The 14,289-nt window shown below is 45.6% G+C and overlaps 1 protein-coding gene across 1 annotated transcript; it reads left to right on the forward strand.

Annotated features, from left to right (window-relative positions):
* The first annotated feature begins 2,742 nt into the window (after positions 1 to 2,742).
* S100A10 (S100 calcium binding protein A10) lies at positions 2,743 to 13,166 on the forward strand. Its single transcript, XM_029227905.1, has 3 exons — positions 2,743 to 2,921; positions 9,675 to 9,827; positions 12,757 to 13,166. Exons 2-3 carry the CDS (start codon positions 9,696 to 9,698, stop codon positions 12,913 to 12,915), a joined length of 291 nt encoding a protein of 96 aa, XP_029083738.1. The 5' UTR covers positions 2,743 to 2,921; positions 9,675 to 9,695; the 3' UTR covers positions 12,916 to 13,166.
* Positions 13,167 to 14,289: the final 1,123 nt, after the last annotated feature.

Here is a 14,289-nt window from a genome sequence, read left to right on the forward strand (position 1 = left end):
CGGAGAAAATATTTGCAAATGAAGCAACTGACAAAGGATTAATCTCCAAAATTTACAAGCAGCTCATGCAGCTCAATAACAAAAAAACAAACAACCCAATCCAAAATTGGGCAGAAGACCTAAATAGACATTTCTCCAAAGAAGATATACAGACTGCCAACAAACACATGAAAGACTGCTCAGCATCATTAATCATTAGAGAAATGCAAATCAAAACTACAATGAGATATCATCTCACACCAGTCAGAATGGCCATCATCAAAAAATCTAGAAACAATAAATGCTGGAGAGGGTGTGGAGAAAAGGGAACACTCTTGCACTGCTGGTGGGAATGTGAATTGGTTCAGCCACTATGGAGAACAGTATGGAGGTTCCTTAAAATACTGCAAATAGAACTACCATATGACCCAGCAATCTCACTACTGGGCATATACCCTGAGCAAACCATAATTCAAAAAGAGTCATGTACCAAAATGTTCATTGCAGCTCTATTTACAATAGCCCGGAGATGGAAACAACCTAGGTGCCCATCATCAGATGAACGGATAAAGAAGATGTGGCACATATATACAGTGGAATATTACTCAGCCATAAGAAACGAAATTGAGCTATTTGTAATGAGGTGGATAGACCTAGAGTCTGTCATACAGAGTGAAGTAAGTCAGAAAGAGAAAGACAAATACCATATGCTAACACATATATATAGAATTTAAGAAAAAAAAATGTCATGAAGAACCTAGGGGTAAGACAGGAATAAAGACACAGACCTGCTAGAGAATGGACTTGAGGATATGGGGAGGGGGAAGGGTAAGCTGTGACAAAGCGAGAGAGAGGCATGGACATATATACACTACCAAACGTAAGGTAGATAGCTAGTGGGAAGCAGCCGCATAGCACAGGGAGATCAGCTCGGTGCTTTGTGACTGCCTGGAGGGGTGGGATAGGGAGGGTGGGAGGGAGGGAGACGCAAGAGGGAAGAGATATGGGAACATATGTATATGTATAACATTCACTTTGTTATAAAGCAGAAACTAACACACCATTGTAAAGCAATTATACCCCAATAAAGGTGTTAAAAAAAAAGTCATGGTAAACGTTATTATTATTTTAAGAACGTCTATCAAATGTTTCTCCTCCAGGAATTGTTCTGCGACCATTCCATGGGGACTTGGAGGCCCCTCCTCAATGTTCTCACAGTGTCCCTTCGTGTCCTCTACCATTCACTGAGCTCACTGGATTTTAGCCATTTGCTAATCTATCTTCCAACAAGATTTGAAGCTCTTTGAGAGACAGGACTGATTCTTTGATTTCTGAATCCCCAGGCCCTAGCACATACATTAAGCATTCCTAAATGTTTGTGAATCAAATGAAGAAATCAAATAAGGAGTCTATAGTATACGGAACTCAGGTATTCTCATTCTAAACCCAGTTGCATATTTCCTGGAACTAAAGGGATCTAGAATTTTTCCATTCTTGACTGTAACCTAGGGCCTAGCAAGAATTTAGGAAGTCTATGTTTTTTGCAGGAGTGCCCCCCTGAACATTCAGCACCAGTGTTGCAGGAATCCAGCAGAGTGAGAGCTGAAATCCAAGTTTTTTCCTGGCAAGAGCCAAGATTAGTCACTTAGAGGCACTTGGAGGATTCCCCAAGTTTGCTCATTCCTTTGGGATCACTCACTCCTCCCAGGACCTCCCCTGGGAACAAAGGAAAACCCAAGACTTGGGACTGGGCCCTTTTCCAACAACAGCTGCTAGTAGTTTGCATTTAACCCTAAACCACAATTAAAATAAAAGGGGGGGGGTACTTTCCTGGTGGCGCAGTGGATAAGTCTCCGTGCTCCCAGTACAGGGGGCCAGGTTGGATTCCTGATCAGGGAACTAGATCCCACATGCATGCTGCAACTAACAGTATGCGTGCCACAACTAAGGAGCCCTCCTGCTGCAACTGAGACCTGGTGCAACCAAATAAATAAATATTTTTTTTAAAAAGGGCGGGGGGAATAGCGTCAGCTAGGAAACACTTAGGTTTTCTCTAAATTTCTTCTAAAGAGTTTGAGGACCAAACAGGCCAATTTCAGGACAAAAAAAGGAGACCCTGAAACAGGTTTTAACAATATCAACTACGACAGAAGCCATTCACACTAAGAGGGGTAAATCTCCAGTTCAACAAAGGGTTTGTAACGCCCTCGAGCTGACTAGCCACCAAATGGCAACCACCCCCCTCCACTCCGCGAGCAGGCGCCGGCAGGGAACCCGCCTTCTCTGAGAGCTGCCCGTGGACTGGGGGCCCAGGCCTTGGAGACCCTCCCAACTGACCTCCTAGGGCCTTATCTGAAATCAACCAAGTCTGACGCCCTCGCGGTCGTTAGGACTCCACGAGCCCCTCCCTGCAGTATCATCTAGAAAATAATTCCTAGACCTGTAGGTTACGGACGAGCGCTTACAATCTGGTTCTGGGCCAGCGCGCCCCACCCGCAGAATGGCTGGATTCTTGGATTTGCACACTCATTCGCTCTCTAAAACCAAACCCGAGAGGAAGGGCATGGCCAAGGGTGGGGATGTCCTACAATATTCCAGAGCATTTGAGTAGGAAGAGAAGTTTACAGTATTGCTCTCACTGGGGGCGGTGTGGAGCCCTGGAGCGAGGCTCCTCCGCACAGCGAAAGAAGGGTGTGTGCGCTGCGCCCGGGGTGTGAGTGTTGGGTGCGGGGGCAGGAAGAAGAGGGAGGAGAAGGGGTGGGGTGAGCGGAGGCCCTGACACCGGCCCAGGCTCCTCCTGCCTCCCCCGCTCCCCGCCCCCACTTACTAAGGCGCCCAGCCCGCGGCGCTCTGCTCACTGGCCGCGCGTCCCCGCCAGCCGAGCGCCCCCGCCAGCCGAGCACCCCCGCCTGCCAAACGTCCCCGCCGCGCCTCCTGCCACGGTGAGTTCCGCCCGCCGGTCCCGGGCGGTCCCCAGCCCCAGACCCCGCGCCCGTGGAAACCCCCGCATCGGCGGCTCTGGCTCGCCCAGCTGGCTTCGCCGGGTGTCCCGGGCGCCGGGGGGCCTGGTCGAGGATCAGCTGGAGATGGGGAGGCATCTGGGCCACACCCTGGCTTGGCGAGCAGCGCCCCCGACCCGCCCCGGCGCGACCCCCCAGATCCTCGCGGGGGGGGGCGGGAGGGAGCCCTTGTCCTTCACTACTGTACCTCCGTTTTGGTTGCCCCGGGGTCTGCTCTCTCCTACCTTTCGGTTTATCTTTTTTTACACCCACTTTCCTACTTTTCGACTAGTCTCCCCAATTACCCGAACCCCCGCTTCTGGCCCCCTGTCCTGGCCGGCGTATTTCTTTGTGTGCTCCGGCTGCAGGCTGACCTCTGTCCAGATGTTCGTTGCCACCTCCTAGATGGACGGCCCGTGCAGGCTTGGGGAGGGCTGGCGGTTTCCCTACCCAAAGGACACCCCTCAGCCCCTCTCCCCGATGCTTCAGGTTGGGCTTCCTGTTGTTTGTCTGCTAGACGGGAAGGTTCTTACTGCCGACCGAGGGAGGAAAGTCTATTAGTTTTCTTTATAACGCAGTTTTGCTGAGTGGTGGGGGTAAGAGGGGGAGGGAAGCCCATGTGAAACCTGTGTGAAGTGATTTTTGTACTGAAAGGGATCCCTTCTTGCTGTCTTAAACAAGTGGAACTATACAGAGATAGAGGAAGAGCAGGCTTAATGAAGGATCTTCTAACCCAGACTAATCTGTCCCAGTGCAATGAGCTGTTGGTACCTGGTCACAATTTGAGCCTGGCCAGAGGAGGGGCGCTTCCCCCAGGCCTGGATACCACACTCTCTAGCCGCGGCCGGACTCCACCTAACTGAAACCCGGAATCTGCCTTGTTGGGCCGGGATGGTGGGGAAAGCAGAGCAGCAAGCCCCGTGCCAGGCGCAGCCGAGCCCTGGGCCAGACTCTGGAATACATTAAGCCCACCCCCTTCGCTGGGAGCTTTCTGCAGGGCGTGGTTAGCACAAAGGGCTCCCGGATTCTCCTAGTGGAGGCCTGTGACTCAGTTGTGAGGCCATGTGGGTGAGGCCCGGATGGTTCCAGATTCTCTCTGCAGATGGTTCAGACAGAACACTCCCTGAAGGAAAAGGGGAACTGTGCCATCTTAGAGGGCATTTTCCAAGAGGAAGTGAGTCACACCAGGACTTGGCCCGCAACCTGAAGGAGAGGTTTCTTGACTGAACTGTGGGTGAAGACAGCAGTTAGACTGGTAGGGCCGTGGCAGAACTGCTGCTGGGTTATCGGCCAGTATGCCTGCTGGCAGGCTGCCCCAGCTTTATTTGGGAGGTAGCTCTTCCCGTTAAGAGGTTTGCAGTTACCGCAGATGCTTTTTCCCCTGCAGCCTGAGTTTCAACCTGCAGCAGTGGATTTTTATATCCTGCACCTCAGGTGAGGCCAGGCGCAACACTCTGTCAATGATCTTTGCCTCCAACGTGTTTCAGCAAATTGCAAAAGGTAATGACAGGCATTAGGGCAGGAATGAGTTCATATAACTCATTTGGAATTTCTTCATCAGCCCTGCCCCCACAGATTCCTCTCCAGTTTCTATTTAATCATCTCTTCCAAATGATGTATTCCTTCCTTGACAGCCAGAAGCTACTTTCTTCACTGGGTCCTTGATACAGCACTTGGAGATTATTTTGGTTCTTCAAATTTTCCTGAGGGTCTACTGAGCATAGCGCCCTGACTTCTAGGTGATGGTCTTCCCCGGCTTTTCCTGCATACAACATCAGATGGCCACTTTTCCTTCCATGTCTGGCCCCTGTCAAGCCTCTCCAGCAGCCACTCCAGTGAGGTCAGGCCTTGCGCTAGGTGGAGCTGAAACTGAGTGCCTCCTTGCTTTCCATGGACAGCTCCAAAAATGTGAATTTTTTAGAGCACTACCCACTTGGTATGGCCTTGATCCAGTCTAGTCTTTTAAAGTTGAGGGAAACAATGGAATCCTTTCAGAGTTATAATGTGCAGATTAGCACTCAGAGTGCTGGGAAAGCTAGACTGATCTTTTATTAGGATCTTTCTTAAGCTTCTCATTTTCCCGGGACTCAACAATTTAGGAATCTCACATCAAAAGCAAAAAGAATGAATTTGCTTATTTTTAACAATTTTCAGCACTTCCTAGCCCTTCAGTGGTTTTAATAGCAGTTGTCACAGTAGCTATTGTTTGCCAGTTCTGGTGATGCCTGACAACTCTTCAAGGAAAACTGGATGTACTCTTTTAGGGTAGAGATGGCTTCAGAGTTCTCCTATTGAATTGCATCTGGAGCTTTTCTTTTGCTGCTCACTTTTTTTAGTGGGAAAGTTTTACGTTTGGTGAAAGGGGAGAGACAGCCTGGATCAGATTCATTGCTTCCACTCACTTCTTCTGAATTCCTTTTAGAGATCAAATCAAGAATGCCTTCTGGGTTCAATTCCCCATCCCACCCCGCCAATTTTTTTCTTTTTAAATTCCTCAAAGCAAAAGGAAGGAAACCTAAAACACATTTTAGATAACAGATGTTTGTTTTTACCGACATTCTGCCAGTTGTTTTCTGGGTGGGCTGTAAGAAAAGTAGGGTATGGACAAGACACAAAAGAGCAAAGTAGATCAGACTTCTTGCTCTTTGGAAGTCTCCTTTTTGAAATTATGGCCTGGATCTGGGCATGGGTCCAGAGCAAACATTTGGTATTACTTAGGAGCAGACACTTTTCTAAGGAGGCCTCCTACTTCCCTGCTACTCCCAGAAGGATCAAAATTTACATTATTGTCAATTTCCTTCTTACTGATTCATTGAGCAGGCTCTGAGGACAGGGTGCTAGCTTATGCGACCCTGCTACTGGAGCCCACAGTTTAGTGCGGAAAGAAACAAACACAGTTAACTAGAATTCAGGACATATTTTAAAATAGTATGACCTTAGCTGGTGAACTCCCCAGAGGCAAGCATCACGGGACAGAGGTGGTGGAGAGCACATCCACGTGTGCCTAACACCGTGACAGGGTCATGCAAAGTAGGTGCTTGGTGAAGGAACAGAAAAAATGGAAAATTGAATTCCCACCACTGTAAATTTGTAAAGCTCAGAATTCTTTTCGGAAGAGAAAACTACACAAAGAAAGACACATGAGCTTCCACTCTTCAGACCTGTGTAGGAGATACACAGACATCAGAATAAAATGATTCAATAAAAGGTGAGTGAATGATGAATTAGTTAGAGCCTGTGGAGCTCACAGTGAGAGAGCAGTAAAGTGGGATAAACCAAAACTCAAGAAAACGGTAAGAGTGAGAAGAGAAAGAAAAGTCGGGTCGTGTTGGGTGACCAGACCTGTTTAGCAGGACACACCGTTTTCTCCTCCGCTATGGAATGTACTCTGCGGTTCATTCATAGGCCGCCCCTTTCCTGGCCCTTCCCAGCCCTCACCTCCTCCCACAGAGCTCCCAGCCTCAAGGGTTTCAACCCAGACCCGGTAATCACACCTGCACCTCAGCTCCAGCCAAGGGAATTGTTTGATTGATTCATTCACTCATTAGCAAACACTAAACCACTATTTAGTTGTTAGTGGATAGAACTGAATAATTCACAGTTCTTAACCTAAAGGAACTTAAATCTGAGATAGAGAGACGGGCAAATGATTGGATGGAGTGTTTCAGGTGCCGGAGTAGGCTGTCTGGGGAACAGAGGGGAAGCTGCGGCCTCTCAACCCCAGGCCCAAGGCTATCCATTGGAAGTGTTTCCGAGCCAGAAGCTATAGAGTCCCGGGGTGGGACTCTTCTGGGGCGGTGGAAACGGCGAACTCAAGTCCCTGAACTGCTTGCTGCTTTAGCAACCAATGGTCAGTGCTTCCGTCAGCCCAGGCCGGGCAAGCCCCGCCCAAAATGGGAGGGCCAGGCAGGCTGACTCAGTAGGTCAACCGCTGCACTCTGGAAGAGCTGTATGATTCATCCACTAGCCGAAAGAACAGTATTAATCACATCTTCCCCTTTTCCTTCATCTTACTTTAAAACCAGTGTACTTGCTTCACCTTCAAAACGGAATAACTTGCTCGTAGCCCAGGTCAGTGCCCTCAGGGGCCCTGGTTACTGATGAGAGGGTGGTCATCTCTGGTTTTCAAAGCTGTTTTCACTTTCACAACCTTAGATCTCCTGAGTAGCCCCTGATCTACATTCTTATTGCAGAACAAACAGGGAGTCTGTGCTGACTGCTGTGTCCACAGCCCATGTGCTGAGTAAACAGCAGAGGGAGATCCAGTGGGGCAGGAAAGCTCTGTAACTTCATAATGAGCATAGACAATCCCGGGGTGGGTTTGGAGTGACCTGAGTGCTCACTAGAGGAAGACTGGCCTCACTCTCTTGAAGAAGGTATTCAGGGGTGGCCAGGACTTCCTCAGCTTACAAGTTGTATTTCTTAGAGGTTCCTAAATTAGCTTGTTTCCTATTTTAGGCGTCCTTACCCTGCTGTATTCCCTTTCTTACTTCTCTGGCTTTGCAGTGCATTTTCCTTCTGCTCTGCCCTGTGAAGAATGTGAACTAGGTGTCCCACAGCCAGTTCCAGTATCTGGGATCTTTGGGCATTTGTTGTGAAGTGCTCTGCCACTTGAGCTTGGGCACGGGTATTTTTAAACCTCTGTGGTGGCTGACTCCTTTCCTGAGATATTTCAGAACTGGGGTGGGATGCCACAGCCTTCTCCCATAGGTGACTCATTCAGTTCAGTTCTCTTATGTTGCTGGACTTCCAGCGCCAATCCAGGCAAGGCTGACTCCCTCTAAGCCCACTGCCATCTGAAGCCAGATCCTGGCTGTGTCAGGAGAGAGGGGAAAGGGTGTGGTTCCCCTGGAATTCATCCCACAGTGGACCTTGAATTGGCTGCTCTCTCCAAGAGAACTGCTTTCCAGATGAATCATGCCAGATTCTGGTTTATAGCATTCTCTAGAGTATAGCATTCTTTGGCATGCTGATTTCTGTACTTTTCTGGGGATTAAGGGGTAGAACTTTTGACTCTTAAAGTGTAATTTTTCAATCCTCATGTTTACCAGCTCCACCTTCTCTGTAACAGACAGCATTTACGGATCTGTGTTGAGTATGCATGTGTCAGCGGAAGGAACCAGACTGAAAGCATGTCTCCGGTTCCTACTGAGACTCTTCAGGGGAAGTTGCCAGCCTCTCCTTCAATCTCTGCTCTAAACTTATTCTTGACGGGTTTTTTTGTGGTTTTTTTTTTTTTTTTTTTTTTGAGTGTTATATTACAGTCTCAATTCAAATTCACCTGTTTCCTATCCAGTAGTGATTTTAGGTGGTGTTAGCCAAAGCTATTCCATTCTGGCTAAAGCATGCCCTCCAGTTAAGCAAAATTCACTGGGCTCCTATTAAGTACCAGGCATTGGGTCTTGATGAGACATATGCCCCTAGATTATTATACCTGAATATAATGATCTGACACATCCTTTCCTTTCTTTTTTTTAAAATTAAATTTATTTATTTATTTATTTATTGGCTGTGTTGGGTCTTCATTGCTGCGGGTGGGCTTTCTCTAGTTGCAGTGAGCGGGGCTACTCTTCGTTGCAGTGCATGGGCTCCCCGCTGCGGTGGCTTCTCTTGTTGCGGAGCACGGGCTCTAGGTGTGTGGGCTTCAGTACTTGTGGCACACAGTCTCGGTAGTTGTGGCAAACAGGCTTAGTTGCTCCACGGCATGTGGGATCTTCCCAGACCAGGGTTCGAACCCGCGTCCCCTGCATTGGTAGGCAGATTCTTAACCACTGCACTACCAGGGACATCCCTTACCTTTGTTTTAAACTATTCACAATGAAAAGCTCTTCCTTTCCCACTGCACCCCAGACTGTGAGAGTAGCTCTTTTGTCTAGTGCTGCCAAAAGTATATTAGATCCCCAAAGGAATTAGGATATACTATTACTTGTTCCTTCTCAAGGAAGTAGATAACGGGCTTTGGGTAGCTTTTATTTGGGTAGGGCAACAGCATGTTACTACCAAAGATGCAAATGTCTTTGTTACAATCACTAACAAGTTCAGAACTTTAGTAAAGAATACATGGAATTCCCTGGCAGTCCAGTGGTTAGGACTCAGCACTTTCATTGCAGTGGCCTGTGTTCAATTCCGGTCGGGGAACTAAGATCCCGCAAGCCACGCAGTGAGGCCAATACATGCTCAGGAGACAAAATTCATTTTTAAGCAGATTTCTAAACCCTAGAATGACTGAACAAGGTTACCTAGTTAAGCTTGGAGAGTTGAAGTTTTTATATTAACCAGGCTTGATTGTGTGGGTTGTTGGTATTCAGCCATATCCATATTGAAGAGTCCCATTTACCAGCACTAAGAGAAACAGAGAAACGTCTGTTCTTTCAGTAGGTGCTTTGTCAGTTAAAAGGAGGGGCACTGATCTTGCTTTTCCAAATAATTAGTGTTTTTATTCTTCATTAGGTGATTTATGCAAAATTAGCAGACAACTAGATAAATCCCTTATTCAGAGCACCAATACCTAAACTGCCTATTTCCATCAGCAGGAGGCATAAAACCTGAGTGAACTGGTCCTTATATTCATTGAATTTTACAGCTGAAAAGGATTGAATGAATGAGCTTATCACCCTCTTCCAATCATTCTCAAAAGACTGGTAATTCATGTCGCTTAAAAGTTAATGTAAATTGTTTCTTTACATCCTTTAATAGGTTCCAACAGACCTCACCAAAATGCCCTCTCAAATGGAACATGCCATGGAAACCATGATGTTCACATTTCACAAGTTTGCTGGGGATAAAGGCTACTTAACAAAGGAGGACCTGAGAGTACTCATGGAAAAGGAGTTCCCTGGATTTTTGGAAGTAAGTGTTGAAAGGCTCAGAAAGAACCAGAACCAGATGTAAAAATCAATGCTTCTGGGCCCTAGTTCCTTTCCCTTCCTCTTTCCAGCCCTTCCCTGTGGAAGTCACTACTAGAAAGATGTTTTCATTCATTTACTTATTAAACATTATTGAATGCCTACTGTTTGTAAGATACTAGGGGAGGAAACAGAAGGTAAAGAAGACACAGGCCCTGCCCTCAAGGAGCTTACAGTTTGGAAGTGAAATGAGACTACACACAAATTACCATAATGCGAGGTGTTAGAAGGAATCCATCTGGAGTCATCTGTGTCCATTGAGACAGAGTTGCAGGAAAGAAGGCCTTTCACCAGAGTAATCAACCAGGTTGCCTTGTTGCCCTCAGGTCCATAAACCTGGCACTGGAGGTACCACATCCTGGTCACATCCACTTTGAGCAACTTGAATCTCCCTTCTTAAATTAAATCCCTTTAGATAAAGGCTTTAAAATTTTTTTCCAACACTGCTCTAAAACAACGGTGTCAAGTATCTGCTGAATGAGTGCCAAGCGGCACTCCAGAAATAACTTCTTTTCACATTGAAAATGCAATGAGACAGGAGCACAGTTTGAGTTTATGCCTCACCTTTGACAGATCGAGGGGTCCGTGAAGACCAGAAGAGGATCTGCCATGAGCTCAGATACATCACTCAGGACATTAGGCAACAAGGCACAGTTGCCCTTTTACATCATAGGCCCTCAAGAGACGGCTGTTGCGTTTCACTGAAGGTGAAACATTGCCTAACAAAATATTAGATTGAAATGCAGGCCCTTCTCTCCCTGCCACAACCAGAGTCATTTGGAGGGATCAGTACTGTGTTTGGTGTGCATTAGCCTCTAAAGGGTGAAGGGAGGAGATGGTAAAAGACAGGGTTCTGCCTCTTGTCATCTGCCTGGTAAACAGCATTAATCAAGCCCCTGACTCCTGACTCATTAAACATAGGGTTTTGTAGTACATGATGATTTACATGTTATCAATACCAGTCAGATAAACAGATATAAAAAGCTTAACTAGTACTCAGAGCTGCAGTTACCACAATTCTATCCCAGAATGAGTTAGAGGATACTGTTGTTCTGCTTTTGTACAGTTCTGTGATAGAGCCCCAGACCAGGACCCTAACTGGGAAGGTTGCTTCAGCTTTCTGTGCCTCAGTTCCTGCCTCTGGAAAATGAGAGGCTGGACATGATTCTCTCCAAGACCACTTTCACTTTCTGTGATCCTTCCAGGCAAACATAAAATTCAAGGACAAAATGTGCTCATTGTAAACCTGCCCATCACACAAACAAAGGCGTTCTCGGTCTACTTCTGAACACTCATTAATTGTGTTGTTGCATAAGTTAGAAGCCAGGATGATATCACATGAGACGAAGATCCTTCCTCCCTAAAGGCTTTGTGGCTTGGTAAACATAAAGTGTTCAGTAACGAGTACTGAACATGGCAGTATAATTTATTCTAAGCATGGGGTCATAATTCCAAGCACACCCACACTCGCTGCATTCACAGATCGTTTTGTTTCTAAAGTTGACCCCTTACGTCATCCAAATTTCATTCCTGACCACGGCCAGGAAGCTGGGGTTAAGGCCAGAATTAACTGAAACCCACCAAAAGCAGAGGTAGCTGCATAGACAGGTTATAGTTGATTGCTTAGGGCGTGTAGGAAATGCTGCTGCTTTACCTTAAGGGATTTCTGAGTGCAGTTTATAAACATCCAGCACACTTGAGACACTGAGTATCAGTTCCATCACTCATTTATACAATCAATGAAATTCATAAATATTTTACCTGAGTCCTTTAATACCTGTAAAGGGGCATATTTCCCTCTGGTTGATGGCATGGACTCTACAGGAGAAACCACACTTTCCCACTTCTTAGCATCATCACTACGAAAAGGAATGATCAAGCCAATCACCTTGAAAACAGAGTAAAAGAAAAAACAAAGGGGATCTTACCTGCTCATCTTAGTTCCATATATTCATGCTAGGCATTGAGAATCATGGGGAGTTTTATAACTCCATCACACATACTGCTTTTGAAGTACATCCAGTGTAAAACAAAGAGTACATCCAGCAAAGAGTATAGGATGGCATAGATTGACCAACTTATTAAAAACAGAAGCAATCTTAGAAACACTCTAGTCCAACCTCAATTCTTAGTTGTTAAACGAAGGCCCACCAAGCTGTGTGACTTACTCTAGGTCACCTGACTAATATGATATGAAGCCACCCTAGACTGGCCTCAGCTGTGCCAAGAAATGAGGACCATCTGCCTGAACTCTTTAAACCTAACACACCCCGGGGCATCATTAACACCTCTTTAAAATCCATAGGACAATGATCTGAAATTTACTCCCTAAATAATCACATGAGGTCTTTCATAGGAGTTTCCTTCTTTAAGGACTTGACCATGCTATCAGGAATGAAAGCTTGTCAAGAGAATATAAGTTTAAACTAAAAAATGGGGGAATTTGGGCTGGTTCTCAGAATTTTGTGATTTTGAAAATTGTAACAGTTGGACTGTAAGTAAAGCATGTCAGAAGGCCATGCTGGTTTCTAAGTGGACTGAGAGTTCAGAGTCGTGAGTCTCCCTTCTCTGGCACTGAATCTCCTCTTTCTAGAAATAGGCTGTTTCTAGTCCCTGAGTTATATAAAAGAGTGGAGTTATATAAAAGAGTGCCATGGAAACCTCTTTCCTAGCTTGAAATAAATATGAATTTACTGAAATGCTCCCTCAAAGCAGAAAAATACATTTAGACGACCTCCAAAGATCACTATGACCTAAAGCAAGAACTCAAATAATTAGGAGATTATATATATAGCTGTCAGCAGTACAAATCAAAGAAGCTCGTCATTGCAACCATTGACTCGTATTTCTTGCCTCTGTCTTTTTTTTTTCAGAATCAAAAAGACCCTCTGGCTGTGGACAAAATAATGAAGGACCTGGACCAGTGCCGAGACGGCAAAGTGGGCTTCCAGAGCTTCTTTTCACTAATCGCTGGGCTCACCATCGCGTGCAATGACTATTTTGTAGTACACATGAAGAAGGGAAAGAAGTAGGCAGCATTGAGCAATTACTCCCACCCTGATAAGAATTCTCATAAAGGGTCACTTAAGGAATCTGCCCCACAGCTACCCCTGTATAAGGATTTCCTGAGCAGATGGGGACCCTTAGAAAATGTACAAATAAAATCCAGCTCCACCTTGAGAAGCAGAGAAAGAAAAGTCAATTAAAGTCAGATAAGCTTTTGATTTTTATATTGCTTGCATCCCCTTGCCCTCAATAAACAAATTCCTTTTTTAGTTCTGAATTTGAGACAGAATGTTTGTTCTTCTTCAGAAATGTTTGTTCCCTGCTTCATTCACAAAGAGCCCACGTGCCCTTAAGCATCTAGCGCAAGGCAGAGCTCTTCCCACAGAACCTGCAAAATGGGAAAGCACTCTCCACTCAGGCTTGGAGTCTAACTTCTCAAATTGATCTGCCCTGTAGCTGTTCCTAGCTGAAGGACAACAACTCCAAGGATTAAAAGAAGGCACTTCAGGGTATATTCCACCTTTATAATTCCTGAGCATAGTCCTGCCCAGTTAAATCAGTGCCTTTCCAACCAGCACTTTGTATGCCTGAGATGTCTGAGTCCATTTTTCATAGCAAAGTTTCAGCAAACTAGGGTAAGAATAGTTCCATAAGACAACTAATCAAAATCAGTCCAGTGCGATGCCTCTAACAATATAACGTTAACATTTTTAGAGCTGTCATGAGATGCCATGAGTGTACTAAGATGTCAGGAAATAGGCTAGCCATGATTTATAATATAATGGGGTGGTGCTTTTTTGTTGAAAATGAAATGCCAGTACTTATGTCTTGATAAATAGCAGAATGTTTCTCCCAGCCCTTTCTGTGTCTGTTACAAGCTTCAGCAGATATGCATTCCATAGCTATTATTAAATAGCTATGCTTATTAATAATACAGTATTCTATATTTTTAGGGAGAGATGAGGTATTAATTGGCACATGAAATTGTCCCAATTAAATAGGTCAATGAAGATGGAAACATCAATATAACTCTGGGGGAAAGTTCAATATAAGGTCATCCACCATCACAAGGGAAAGCATGCAAAAGGGAACAGGATAGTCCAAAACTATCTTTGGGGAAAGGATATCTGTAATAAAATCAAGGCCAAAGATAAAATTCCAACCATTTTATTTTGTCTCAGCCAACAAATGAACAAGGTAAGACAACTTATCTTGTTAGCTATAGTTAATAGATAGCTTTGCTGCTATAGAGTTATATCAGTCAGCAGGTTTACAAAGAGAGGGATTTACTACAAGATATTAAATGGAGGAGCGGAGTTGGCTAGCTAAAGAACTGACTCGAGGAGTGATTCCCAAATCCGTGCTATAGAACTGGGCCCCCAAGGGAACTGCTGGCTCAG

The sequence above is a fragment of the Monodon monoceros genome, unplaced genomic scaffold, assembly GCF_005190385.1.
Source record: "Monodon monoceros isolate NGI ecotype Baffin Bay Population unplaced genomic scaffold, NGI_Narwhal_1 Super_Scaffold_18, whole genome shotgun sequence".
Lineage (NCBI taxonomy): Eukaryota > Metazoa > Chordata > Mammalia > Artiodactyla > Monodontidae > Monodon > Monodon monoceros.

Bases quoted from the DNA above. Each gene is read 5' to 3' on its own strand.
- S100A10 (XM_029227905.1), top strand. From the start codon at position 9,696: ATGCCCTCTCAAATGGAACATGCCATGGAAACCATGATGTTCACATTT. The intron at 9,828-12,756 runs GTAAGTGTTGAA...TTTTTTTTTCAG, and splicing joins AGTTCCCTGGATTTTTGGAA to AATCAAAAAGACCCTCTGGC.